The 13,922-nt window shown below is 37.4% G+C and overlaps 1 protein-coding gene across 1 annotated transcript; it reads right to left on the reverse strand.

Moving 5' to 3' along the window:
• Nucleotides 1-76: 76 nt before the first annotated feature.
• pla2g15 (phospholipase A2, group XV) lies at nt 77-13,281 on the reverse strand. Its single transcript, XM_040132066.1, has 7 exons — nt 13,107-13,281; nt 9,725-9,881; nt 7,307-7,425; nt 6,983-7,081; nt 5,169-5,393; nt 3,538-3,650; nt 77-2,689 (listed from the first exon to the last, which is right to left on the reverse strand). The coding sequence occupies exons 1-7, from the start codon at nt 13,255-13,257 to the stop codon at nt 2,288-2,290; spliced, it is 1,266 nt and encodes a 421-aa protein (XP_039988000.1). The 5' UTR covers nt 13,258-13,281; the 3' UTR covers nt 77-2,287.
• Between the last annotated feature and the right edge of the window lie 641 nt (nt 13,282-13,922).

The following is a 13,922-nucleotide window of genomic DNA, read 5'->3' on the forward strand; positions in this document are numbered from 1 at the left end:
AAGGAAGTTGTGGACTTAATCAGTATTGAAACCTCACCGAGAGGTTGCAACAAAGTCATATCTTGCCATTTACCTTTTACCATTTATTTACACAGAGGAAGTGATTTGTCATCAATTAATACAGTTAAAACGACTATTGTCCTGTGCTTATACAAAGAATAACTTAACTGTCCAAAAGAACAACAATTACATGAATTTTTAAAACAATGTGAAAGGTTTACCAGAGGGATTTTCTCCACAAAGAAATGTCAATGGCTGAATGTAATATGACATATTGTACTCTTTAGATGTCACCACATTATTATGACACACAATGTTATGATAATTCACAGCAGATATGATACTTAAGAGTATATCATCTAGGTCTTCACCAGTGAGGGCTGGATAGCACAGTACAACCACTCAAGTCAGAAGGATTCTGGCTGCATTTCCACAAGGACAGGGAATCAAATTTTAACAGTAGTCTGAAATTTTCATGTCTGTCTAAACAGAGAGGAAATAACAAATAAAAGATCTGACCTATTCCATAAGCAATAAAAGTCCCCTCATTTGTGCCTGTGTAAAACCTGCCTATCTAGTCACCTGGTACACACTAAACCTGGGAAAAACATATGTACCGAAACATCAATATACTGTATGGAACATGGAAAGTTATGTGAAACAGCTGTTCCTTTGTAATTTATGGATAGAGGTACTGCAGGAGTGCATGCTGACCAGATAGGCTGAAGTAAAAAGCAGTATTCCTATGCTGAATATAGTGGGTAATTTCATTTTAGAACCTCAATTTTGCTTGAATACTAAAACACTGTTTCAAACAGTTAAAAAAAAAAATTCACTATCATTTGGCTTTTTATTGCCAAATTAGAAAGCCATTTGGATACAACCATCTAGAAAACAATCTGGAAAATGATTTAAAATGAATTTCATTTGCTGAAAATCAGAAAAAGTACTCAAGCTCCTCTTACCTGAGTTTCTGGTACTCTCGCCCACATCTCATGATCTTCATCAGCAGATAAAGTTATCATCATGAGGCCTAAAAATAAAACTATGGTCTGAAGTTCGAACCAAAGTCCCATACATAGGTCACTTGAGCACAACTGAGCTACCTCCACAAAAACTCATCAAAACTCCATTTATTGATAAAGACCATGGAATGCAGTTGAAAGTCTGAAGAAATAAATGGACCTCAAGTTCAGATTTTTTTTTTTCCAAAACTCTTGACATATCTTTTTGTTTGGTTGTTGAGTCAAATAGCATATTTTTCAAGTTTCTCAAGGTCCACTTGCTGGCTTTTTCTAGAGCTTTCAACTGCATTTCCCGGTCTTCTTCATAGCATAGAACAATTTCAATGAATGGAGCCAACTTTCTATGGATAAAGGTCATGAGATGCAGTTCAAAGCTCCTGAAAAAGATATTAAGTGGACTTTGAGTAAAATGTTTTTTGTTTAAAGCTTATTGTTTGACCTTTGAGTGGCTTCAGCATGACTAAAATCAACTTCCATATCCCAGGTATGGGTCCAGTCCTTCAGCACATGATTCATGTAACATGGACAACACAATAAAAATAAAGCTCTAGGACAATCAGGGAGTTACAGCTTGGCTGCATGCAGAAAAATAAAAAAAGATCAACAAAAGGATCACTAGAAATCAAATGAAATTACATGACAATAAAATGTATCTAGTCGTTTTTGGTAAAAGCCTGCTTAGGTTTTTTCACTCATTCACATATATACCAAGCACTGATACATATGACCTGGTGCACTGAGAAAGATATAAATAAAATATCTACTTAAACCATTTAGCCTAACAAAATTAGTCAAAGAAGTTCAGGATTCTATTTCACAACACTGATAAAAGATCTGACTTTGATTGATAACACAGATAGTGGCACATACATTATATCCCTGGTTTTTGACATGTCCTTTATCATAATATGGATTTGGTGGGTAAACTCTTGGGTTCTTTCAAATCTCAGACCAATATAAAAGTCATCGTATTTAGGCTTTGCTCAAGAGTAAACAACCTGACTTTAACATAAATTGTAAAATTACAGCTATAAAATTAACTTAAAACTTTGATTCTGCAATTGCACTACAAAATTTCAATACTTTTTCTTGAGCAATGTGGCATGTACAGGGGAATATTTTGGCAGTCAGTGTTCAGAGAGACAGATGAGATGAGTCATTCCCTGTCTGTCCTTCATATGGCTGTGTGTGTGTCAGTGTAATATTACAGCACGTGAGTAAAGTGGTCTCCCTGCCAGGCTGTCCCTCAGTATCTGCTAGCATCAGGGCGAGAACAGCACGGTCTTGATGTAAGCCACAGTCGTCAAGTTCAACAACATGTTCACATGTTCGTTCCCTGGAAGCTCTTTTAACATCACAGGCTGTTTCTGCTTTCCTACCCACTGCTTGCACTGGACAGCGCTTCGCAAGTTCACTGTCCCATCCCCATCGCCGAACACCACCGTGGGTTCCACGTCGGGGAACTTGTCGGAGTACCGGAAGGCCTCAGATGTGTTGATACCGCTGCCATATAAGCAGTGGATGGCCACGCCGGGGGGTGTGAGGTCGGCTACGAGTGGCTCCGTGTCCTGACGCATCAGCCAGCCATCCTCAAAACCGATGTCTGAGTAGAGCCGCTTGTAGTCCAGCATGGTGTAGTTGGTGGTGGGTGTCTGCACCAGGACCTTAAGGTGGAGGAGAAAAAGATAGTTTCCTGGTTGCTTTTTTTGGTTATTTCTACAAAAAGCTAATGAATAAGAAGTTACAGCATGTTCGCACTAACTATTACATTTTTATCATAAATAGTAAAATAGTGCATCATGTGGAGAGACTTACTCAGTAACTGTTTAAAAGGGTTACCTTTAATTAAAGCTGCATTAATTGTTTTTGGCCATTTTGCAAGGTACATGCCTAAATCCTGAAGTTAAATCCAATACCTTTTAATACCTTTTTTAAGACCTTATATTTTAATATATTTTAAGACCTCAATGCCAATTTCAGTTATAAGTAGTTACATCAGTAACACACCTTTAACTTACATTTACTATACACTGATTTTGAGATAGCAAAACTTAACAGTCTTAGTTCGCAATAACTTCTATCGACCACTGTATCCATACAACAGAATTCAGATAGGCTGGGAGGTAACAAAGCTAAAGAGAATAAATTGAGTGACTAACCCAAAGACAACACACACACGCACACGCACACGCACAAAGGGTTGGGTGATGTTTGCGCCTAAATTGAAACATGCTTTCACTTGGCACCTCTTTCATTTTTGGCTCTCCTTGAAATACATATTCATCGATCCTATGGCTCAACTTGATTCCTGTGGAAATCGCAGCAAATAAGCCATAAATAAGACATAAGTAATAAATACAGCATGAGCAACACATTATCTGAGAAACAGCTCCGGTGCGGCTGGAACACAGCAATACAGGCACAGTGCACACACACACAGTGCACACACACACAGTGCACACACACACACACACACACACACACACACACACACACACACACACACACACACCTCATCTTTGGGCCAAGAGTGGGCATAGGGGAGCAGCCAGGAGGTGGAGACAGCAGAACGTTGCTGAGAGCGAATCTTCAACGGGCTAATTACTGGGATGCGGTTATTATCACCTGTAGGAAAAAAACAGAAAGTAGTGATAGCGAACTGAAACTGTGCTAAGAATTTCTAGACCAAGACCCCAAAACAAGTGAGGAGAGTTTCATTGTGTGCCTTTATTAAAAAAAACACTACTCATGTCCTGAGAGACATACTGTACCTGAAACCCATGACCCATATACAGTATAATGTATTGTATGGTATTGTTTAATCGAGAGTATATCAGTGTTTGATTCTCCAAGGTAACATTTACCAACATAAAGAATCTGATGTAACTGTCCTTTATGCAATTTGGCTTTAGAAACTATGAAGTAACCTAGTAAAGGAACAGAGGGTGGAAGAGAGCAGTCACTGTGTGCAATTGGAGTTTTTACACAGGCTTCAGTTGCTTCAAATATAGCTGCATTTGGTTACTTCCTACTTTGGGGCCTGACAATAATGGCTGAATGAAGATTTAAAGACTTCACAGGTAACACTTCTGGACTGGGTTGCACAGGCTATACATAAATCCATCACTAAGTTTGTGTGTAAAGTCATCTATAAGTTCTCAGTAACTACTAGCTTCTTTCAAAAAAAGGGATATATTAATACGAGTGGCATCCGTAAAACTTAAGAAATGTCTTAGCTAGTAAAAACTTTAGTAATGTGTAAATTGATTGCTAGGAAACATCAGTGGCGTCATCCACTCAAAAGCAATCAAGTCACTGCAACATCATAAGCACATATCTTCCAAAAATAACAGTTTTGGGGGACAAATGATATACTAGCCTTAACTGCCACTCCTATGCAAAAGTAATTTTGCATAGGAGTGGCAATATTTTGTCTTATTTCAATCTGCATACATGGAGAAATATGTGTGTTTCAGGGTTAGTACTCTTCATACAATTTTGGGTCATTTTGCAAAACTTTATTGGTGCAACATTTTGCAGTTGAAGGTATGTTGTGTTATTTTTGTGAAAAGTAATTTAAAATCTCTCCAGTTTATGTCATAATTAAAAAAACATTTGATCAAATGTCACACATATGGGCCATATTCCATATTTTCTCTTTTACTCTTGAAACTATGTTGGCTTAGGTGGGGAGCCTGCTTGTGTTACATCTGTTTTTGATGTAACACAAGCAGAGACCATTTATGCAAGAAACCCTGTGAATGCTTTATTTCTATACATCTGCATACATGTGGGTTTCTTGCTTGACTGCTTATTTTGTAATATATTGAAGAAAAAACATATTTTAGGTTATTTATTTCTTTTATGAGAATTTTAATTATCTTTGGAATGTTAGTGTGTATATTGTGCTTTCATCTTTCCTCTTTTTATTCTGGACTTTCCCTGAGAAGGCACAGAGAGCATTAATGCAAGAGAGACCAGACCTTGTGCATGTGTTTCTCTACTATTGCAGGGAAGTTATGATGTAGTCTTGCAATAAAGTCCTGGAAGAGTTGACCCTAGTCCACTGTACAACACAACACAGACAGACCTGCAACATATACGAAGTAGTAGTGCTTCCATAATATTAGTTTCATCTCTTACCAGAGATGATCACGCGGAGGGTCTTGGCCACTCCAGCCCACGGTGGACCCAAACAGATGAAAGCTTTGATGTATTTGTCTTTCCAAGCCTGAGGCTGCTGGTTGAGGAAGTACAAGGTGTACATGTTGCCCATACTGTGAGCAATGAGCACCACAGGCCCACCAGCTTTCTCTGCCATCTGTTCAATCATCTGCTGCAGTGCCAGGAAATACTCTTTATTCTCATCTGGAAGAGGAACAAAGAATGACAGAGAAGATGAGTAAACAAATTCCCCCCACTGGCCGTGCTGTGAAATTTTCTGCATTTCCAATATTAGGGTAGAGTGCTTCTAAGAACTGACATCTGATTATTTCCTGGTTTGGACAGAAAAGCTCGAACAGCATTGGACCAGTTCAAAAATATGGCTTGATGGGTATAGTTTCCCACACTTCCCAAGGTTATTTACACCTATTTATTCTGACTTCACTGCCTTTAATACCCATTTCAAAATAAAAATCCATGACTGTCAGGAACAGTGTTTAAAAAGATGTGCTCAAATTTATAAAATTATCATCATCCAGTTTTTTTTGTTTGTTTGTTTGTTCCCTCATATCACGCCAAGTAATAAACACTGAGTCCGAGCTCACAAGATGTACAATAAGTTTTGTTCATTTTAAGGTCTGCAAATCATTTAACATGCCTGCTAAGTGACCCTTTAAATTTCTTAAATCCTGAATTAAAGGGATTGTGTGTAAGAAGTTGGCCAAACGTCAACTTCATCCTCCAAACAAATAAGTGGCAGCATATTACCAGAAAGTTGGGATCTCCCTTTCCATTCCTCTGTGCCATAGTCAGACTGGCCATAGGGCATACCGGGACAAATCCCAGTGGGCCACCACATCGGTGGACCATCAAAAAAATCCAGTTTTTTGTTGACATATTGCCAAACCTGCGTGGATTGGGAAAATGTTTTCCACACAGGTTTATCTTGCGATCTGATTATATAACTTTTAGGTTGTTTTCTTCAGTTTTTGTTAGACTGAGGTTGACAATTCCACACCCAGTCTGCCCAGTAAGAGAGACAGGGAAGATGTAGTGGTTGCAGGAGTAGAGGACAAGCCATGAGAAGTCGAGGAACGCAAGGGAGAGTAGCTAAGGCAGCAGCATCAATAGCTGAGCTTGAGGAAAGAGAGGAGAAATGTTGCAGAGAGAGGACAGCTGCAACACAGGTTTATAGCCTACCAGTTACTACTTATTCATCCTCTCATGTTGGACTGAGGGCAGACTGGATGCCACAGTGACTTACTATTGCCTCTTGAGGTACAAAGTTCTATTACAAGACGGTACAGGCTGGGGCTAGCTGGTTAGCTTGCTAACTTCAGTAGATATCTCTGCAACACAATACGTAGATGTCTTTGACATAAAGTCAAAACTGTTATTTCTTCACATTCTTTTGATAATCTTAGTTAATTTCTGAATGTTTAAACTAAAATACTTACATATTGCCTCTTTCAACACAGAAATACATCACAAGGAAGCAGTAACGTATCCTGTCTGTATTTGTCGTGTGTTTTAATTGTGTCAGCTGCTTAAACCCACAAATCACAGACAGGATCTCCAAAGACCAGTTAATATACTGTATGTTCTTCTGTTCTAGTGAGGAACAGCTACACGAGCCAGACCAGTCTCTCAAGTTCTTTTGTGTGATCAATGTATTTTAGATTTTACAGGTGAGGGTTCGACATTCATGGGTTAGGGTAAAGACTGAGGGAATAGATGTTAATCAGGGCTCACTACCAGCATTTCTTTGAGTGTGTTTATGCGTGTTTGCTTACTTGGGGCTTTCCTCCAATCATAAGGAGCTCCTCTGACATCGTCATCTCTGGTGTAGCCCCAGTCTACCAGCGCTTGCACTATAGTAAAGAAATACATGCCTAGTAGATAGACACACACACAAACACAAGAAAGAAAAAATAAATCATCATACATTCTAGTCTCTTACCCAAAACATGAGCACTGACAAAAGTGACAATCTGATTCTTGTCTGTCTATCTTTGTGAGAACCCATTTGGCCCTTGCGCGTGAGGACTTTTTTGGAGGATATTTTAAACGGTTCTCACTTCTCTAAGGGACTGTTTGGTTTTGTGCCTTCAACTCACCCACACTGCGTTTGCTGGGGTCCAGATACTCCAGTGAATACGTCTGTCCGAACCCCGGGACACGAATGTCCACACCTGGAGGAGACAAGGTGGTGTGTGTGGTCCTGTTGTACATCAATCTGCACATATACAAAAATTGTGACAAGAAGAACTTTATCAGGATTAGTTCTGCATCTGTGCTGAACCACACACACTCACAAACACTGTATATACTCGCTATCATTCCACAGTTGCAAATGTAAGAAAAGACATCTTGGTTTAGCGAGCAGAAGTGAACATATAGGGAAAATATTTTCAACATTTTTGTACATTTTTGAAAATCAACAAATCTATGATTGTTAGATAAGGACTCACAATGGCTTTGGATATTTTCTAAACAAATTCTAATCAGCTTTATAATTTTTTTTTAACTTATGAGGGTTAAAACTCTGAATTTCACCTTCCTTTACCAAAATGTATTTAAGTTATTTCACTAAAACTGCCAATTGTTGACTTACACAGTTACACCTTTGCAGTATCCATTTAGCCCGATGCAAACATGAAAACATGTACAAACATTTACAAACCTGTAGCACAACTGTCATTTCTCACACACGTATACTTTTTAGTCTGTCATTCAAGTTGTCTAGGTTCTAGGTAATTTTATGTACATGGATTAGACCAGGGCAGTGTTCTTGATAGGTGATAACTTAGTTGGCTTGATTGGATTGCTAATGTTTTCACATTAGCCTGGATATTCCAGATCTCTGAAGCTGGTTTAAAATGTATCCAGAGCTGTAGACCTTAAAGTCCTTAAAGCAAGACTATGTCACTTAAAATAAGAAATAACACATTATTCCTCTTACAAATAAAAAGTTGATTTCATAAGCACTAAGAAGTGTAGCTGCTTTATTCAATACATTCAGAGGTTTTTCTACTACAGTCTTAATTGGTCTGGTATGACCACTACCCTCTGATTGCTAATGTCAGCAAACTTTGGATAGATACTTTTGTGTAAATGAGATTACTGAGGCATTTTAAAGACTTTACAATTCTTTACTTGTGCTACTGCTAAATGTTTTAGTTGTCTTGCAAATGTCAATTGTGAACACAGTGGCTACTAATGAAAAAGCTACATAGGCTAGTTTTAAGCCCAAACTTATTCATGGTTGATTTAACTAATTGTCAGGAACAAATGACTCAATTTCTAAGAGAGATGCTGAGAAATGCTGTCATTAGATGTCAGATGGCAACATGTAGGTTGTTGAGAAATTGTCTGATCTGTTGGTGCAATTCTTACAATTTCAGAATTTTCACAATAGTGAGTTAGTTATACTGACATGACAAAATACAGTATGCAACAAAATAAAATAAATGTAGTTTGGGATAGTATTAGTAATGAAAGAGCAATTTAACCAAATGTTTTCGATTAGAATATGTTTAAGGTGGTTAGACAGCTTTAAATTAACTATTGTGCAGCTTCAATAAAAAACGTTCTGTTTGTAGTCTTTGTCATGGCAGCCGATCAAGTGCAATCATTCGATCAGCCAATTATATGAATATTGATCATGGTTTCCACTATCTATTAATATTGCCCTCATTTCACAATGAACAAACCGTACACCATTACTGAAGATAACTTTGTTCAAGATTAACAAATCAGTCCTCTGACTGCACTATTTAATTGCTTAATGGCGAAGTTCTCATTACAAGATAAATGTAGTTCACGGTTCTCATCTCTAAATGAATAAAAAATGCAATACATATTTTCTGAAAACAGATTTTGTTCCAGTAAAACAATAACAAAACATATAACAGAATAAGTTGAATATTTAGAGCACAGTCAGACACAATATCAAGCCTTGAAGTCTTTTTTTAGTTGATAGCTGATGGACACCTTAAAGGCATGCTATCTCACCCTCTGTTTCCTTCCTTTCCTTGCTGATAAATGCAGGGTTCAAAGGTCAGATTATCCAGTGTAGGTTGATTAGTGTTCGTAGAAAGTCAGCCAGGTCATTGAATCCATCTAGCTACTCCCTGATGAAATTTGGAATTTGCACCACGCCGTGTTTTTACAAAAATCAAACTTTCCCCATAAAACAGTGAAGGGAAAATATACTATCCTATTTGGTCACCACAGAAAAATACTACAATATGGTTAATTATATTTTATGATTAACTATTACATAATAATAGTTCATTATAATATATTTTAAAAAAGGCTGTTTTCAACATTTAAAAATGGCAGCATCAGATTTCCCTGTTACTTTGATGCCATAAAACTGGAAAAATGGGACCTCATCAAACATTTTACAAGAGAAAATTCATTTTGTGTATTTGGTGAGGTGAAGAAATCCATCAGTGACTGACAAACCTTACTTTATTGATGATTGTATGTAAACGTTAAGACTCAAGCAAACAGAGACACCCATGCCATACCTTATGTTGTCTATCCAACAGTCTATGGCTACAGGGACCAGCAGCTCCAGGTTGAGCCACAGAGTGAAAAAGGAGTCAGTCTTCTTATAGCAGATGTAATGGACAACACTGGGTTTATCCAGCTTTGCCTCCAACTGGTTTCCTAGATCCCCAGGAACTGCAAAAGCAATGTGAGCTAAGAATTACTGCCAACTCACTTTGATACACTGGCAATATTTTATAACTTTTATTATGTATAAAGTAATCAGTAATTGACGAAAAAGAATGGTAATCAATAATCAAACCTATTATCAGGCTAAGCAGGTTGCTTAGTTTATTTGCTAAGTTTCGCCTTCTTGCTTTTTAGTCATGCTTTCAGCATGGCTCTAGGGATGGCAGTGTCTGTCAGTTTCTTCCACCAATTTGGTCCACATGGAAATATCTCAACAACTATAATAGTCTGTAACAGTGATCTGGACTGGACTATGGAATGGGTCCAGAAGATGAAACGTAATGATTCCCTGGCTGTTCCTCTAGCTCCACCATGAGGATCTGTGGTTTTAAGTGAAATGTCTCAACAACTTCTGGAATGATTACCATGACATTTGGTACACAAATAGAAGCCCCCCTTACGAAGAAATGTTATAACTCTGGTGACCTTTACTTTACCTTTACTAACCTTTACTTTTGTGTAGTTCCACCATAAGGTCAAAATTTCCCTTTCTGCAATGCTTTGCTTTGCTTTATGACCAAATACTTACTAAACTAATGACATTCCCATCATCCTCTACTTTACTTTATGTTTTTAATAACTCGAAAATGTCAGCAAATGCACTAAACCAATTTGGCAAACATGGTAAACATCATACCTGCTTAAAATCAGCACTTTAGTGCTGCCATTGTGATCTTATTAGCGTGCTGACGTTAACATTTAGCTCAAAGGAAAGCTGTACCTAAGTTCAGTCCCACAAAGCTCCTGGCATGAGTATACACACTTGTTCTTTCCTCCATGTAATCAAACATACACAAAACACTGCAAATAAGTCCAAAGAAATTTATACTCATATACACAGCCAATTCTCCTGATGGTGGGGCTATAGCAAATGTCTTCATCACTTTGAAAATTCTAAAAAAAAAAAAAAAAAATCCACCATACATTTTTGAAGTTTACAAATAACTGATTTTTTTTTTTAAACGTAACTAAATTTGACTATTTAATTTCGCTATCATTGGTTTAAATATCACAAAAGTACTGAATAACATGTTTCAACATGAAAAAGTTAAATGACTACTTGGGTCCTATAACACAAAGATATGTCAGGATGCTACAGTTACAAAATAAAAAAGGTAATATATGTAAATATATGAATGTTTAATTGACAGCACATTCATTTATCCTGAAATTTGAAAGTATTTACAGAGTAAACACTTTGAATATTAAAATAGGTTCCCTATTTAGTCAAAATGTGAACTTCACACATATCAAAATATTTGGTAATAAATTGTCAAGCTTTTAATTTTTTAATTTCTACTTTTCTTTTCTTTTAATAACACTGAGCCACACTTTCCAGAATTAACCACTATGATGCAAATTCAAATATTATACAATATGGAAATACTGTATCTTTCTGATTGTGGTGAATTCTGAATATATATTAAAACTTGCAATGGTCAATGTATTTCCTCTTTAAGCTTTTTGTTTAGCTCTTTGTCCCACTCTAAAATTCTTACATAGTTGAAAAGACCTTTCTGGTTGCCTCGCTGTCAGTGTAACACAACTTTACAAAAGCTCCACACAGGCTTTTGTTCATAACTGTAATAATGTAGAGTTTGTGGTTGTCTTTAGAAATGAATTTGAGAGTCAATAGTCAAAGTTTTGTTCAGTGGCAATTTGGACCCACTGTACTAGTAATGATTGAATCACAAGACAGTCAGTAGTATCTTGCCTAAGACAGAAGAGAGGAAACACATTTCTTTTTCTAATGCTACATTGATTTGTGTGTTATAACACCAATCCCTTATCTTAAACAATGTTTTGAAATCTGCAGGGACCTGGGTTTGTAACGGCAGCATTATGATGTGAGCCGTTTAAGAATAATTATTTAGAGATAAGTAACAAGAACAACTTTTGGGTTGTGACCCAACCTTACTGCAGGAGGAGATCGCTAGAAAAGGCTGAAGATAGGGAACTAGTAAGAATTTGTAGAGAATCACTTTATTATGTAGCGGAATACTTGCAGAAATTTAAACATACATATGGTACATCCACAGATACTGGCTGATTAACAACAATCACAAACAAACAGTAAAAGATCACTGCGGATCAAACTGTTACACAGATTCTTATCATACACTCATGTAGTCAGACAAAGGTTGTGGTTGGGACTAAGCCAAACACAGATAAGATTCCTCTAAACCTAAGCCCCTTTCAATGAAGGAGTGGAAGAAGAAAAGGAATTGCAGAGATTTAAACTGGTAATAGATCTTTTGTAGTAAATCTTAACCTGGATTTGGAATTGGAATTTATATAAAAGTTACACACTTTATTGTAAGACTAAAACAGAGTCCAGAAAACTCCATATAGAGACTTCTCCAGTATCCTATAAACTTAACTGGCTGCAGTGCTGGAGAGTCAAATTCTGCTCCAACTCAGTCATATGATCAAGGGACTGCTCCGACTGTAAACAATCAGCCTTAACACACGCGCGTGCGCGCGCACCCAAACAGTTCTAATTCACTGCAGACACAATGGTTGAATGTGCACTCGATCTCGCAAATGTATGTCAACATAGTGTGGTAATCAATGTTTTTTCTTGGTGATAATCCTCCTAACTGACTTCAAGCCGAACTCCGATCAAGAATATAGCAATTTTGGACGCCTTTCTGTAAGACAAAATTTAATCTTCGACAAATGATGACTAAGTACATTTTCGGAATGCAGGGCAACCCGTTTTCGATACTACACAAACATAATATTAAAAACTGCATTTTTTCCGAATACAGTGCTACGTACAACCTGGTACACGCCTCTCTCCACGATGAATCGCTGGATCTTTTGATGGAAGAAGAAAATGGGACCAACAGGCCAAACATTTAATAAAGTTAAAATTGAATTAAAGAATATACAGCCTGGGTGGATATGTGCAAGCCGATTTGAGCAATGGCCAAGAAGTAATTTGAAAAGCACCGAATGTTACTTTGAGTTTCATATGATGTTTGCAACGAGCAAGGATATATTAAAATGGTGATATTTCGCATTAAGTTTGCCCTACCTTGACTATCAACAACCGTCGCTAACCGTTGAGGTGACAGAGGGGTGACAATAAGTTGTGCGATTATTTGGAAACAGATGGTAAAGTGAACAAGCCTATAAACGCTGTAAAACACTGAGGAAAACACTTACTGAGGACCACGGGAGGTCTTGGGGGCTGACAAGACTTGTAGTCGAGACATTTCTCCGGTGGTCTCCCGCTGCTCCTAGCTGACAAGAGCAACAATAACAAACCGACTAGAAGCTGCGAAGAGAAAGCGGTTATCCGGTGCCAACCCGCCATGGCTCCTGATGTCTCATAGCCAAATGGTCATGGCGTCTAGCTTTGGTTTGTATACTTCTTCGTTGTAGTGTGTCTGGTTTGCTGTTTTTCCCTGATCGTTTACCACAACGTAACGGTTGACGTTGATTGGCGACCAAAACGGTGGCGATCACGAGATTCTCAAAAGATTATAGAGCAATCCACCCGGGAAGGCAATTTCAGCGATCTAGTCACAAGTAATCGAACTCAGATGTAGTCCGACGGACGCAAAGAAAGATTAAGTTTGACATTTGCAGATGATAAACTAATCATTTGACACGTGTGACTTTTGTTACCAGAGATGCTTTATTATAAACGGAAACATTCAAACTTGGCATGCTACACGGCAATATAAAATATCCCTATTATTTTATATCGTTTTATCGTCATTTTATCTTTATCATTTTATGTGCGTGTACAAGCTACTATATGTGCCTGCGGAAAAAGTGATTGAATGATCATTTTTCGAATTTTTTTTTAAATATATTTTCTAAAAATATATTATAAATGGAAATATTGCAATTATATCATACACAATAAGAATAAGCGGTGAGGTCGCTATAACCTATCTATTCATTACAATCACGCTCTAACTACCCATATAATATGACAAATGTGTCATGTTGGCGTGTGTGTACTTAAATATA

The sequence above is a fragment of the Xiphias gladius genome, chromosome 8, assembly GCF_016859285.1.
Source record: "Xiphias gladius isolate SHS-SW01 ecotype Sanya breed wild chromosome 8, ASM1685928v1, whole genome shotgun sequence".
Lineage (NCBI taxonomy): Eukaryota > Metazoa > Chordata > Actinopteri > Istiophoriformes > Xiphiidae > Xiphias > Xiphias gladius.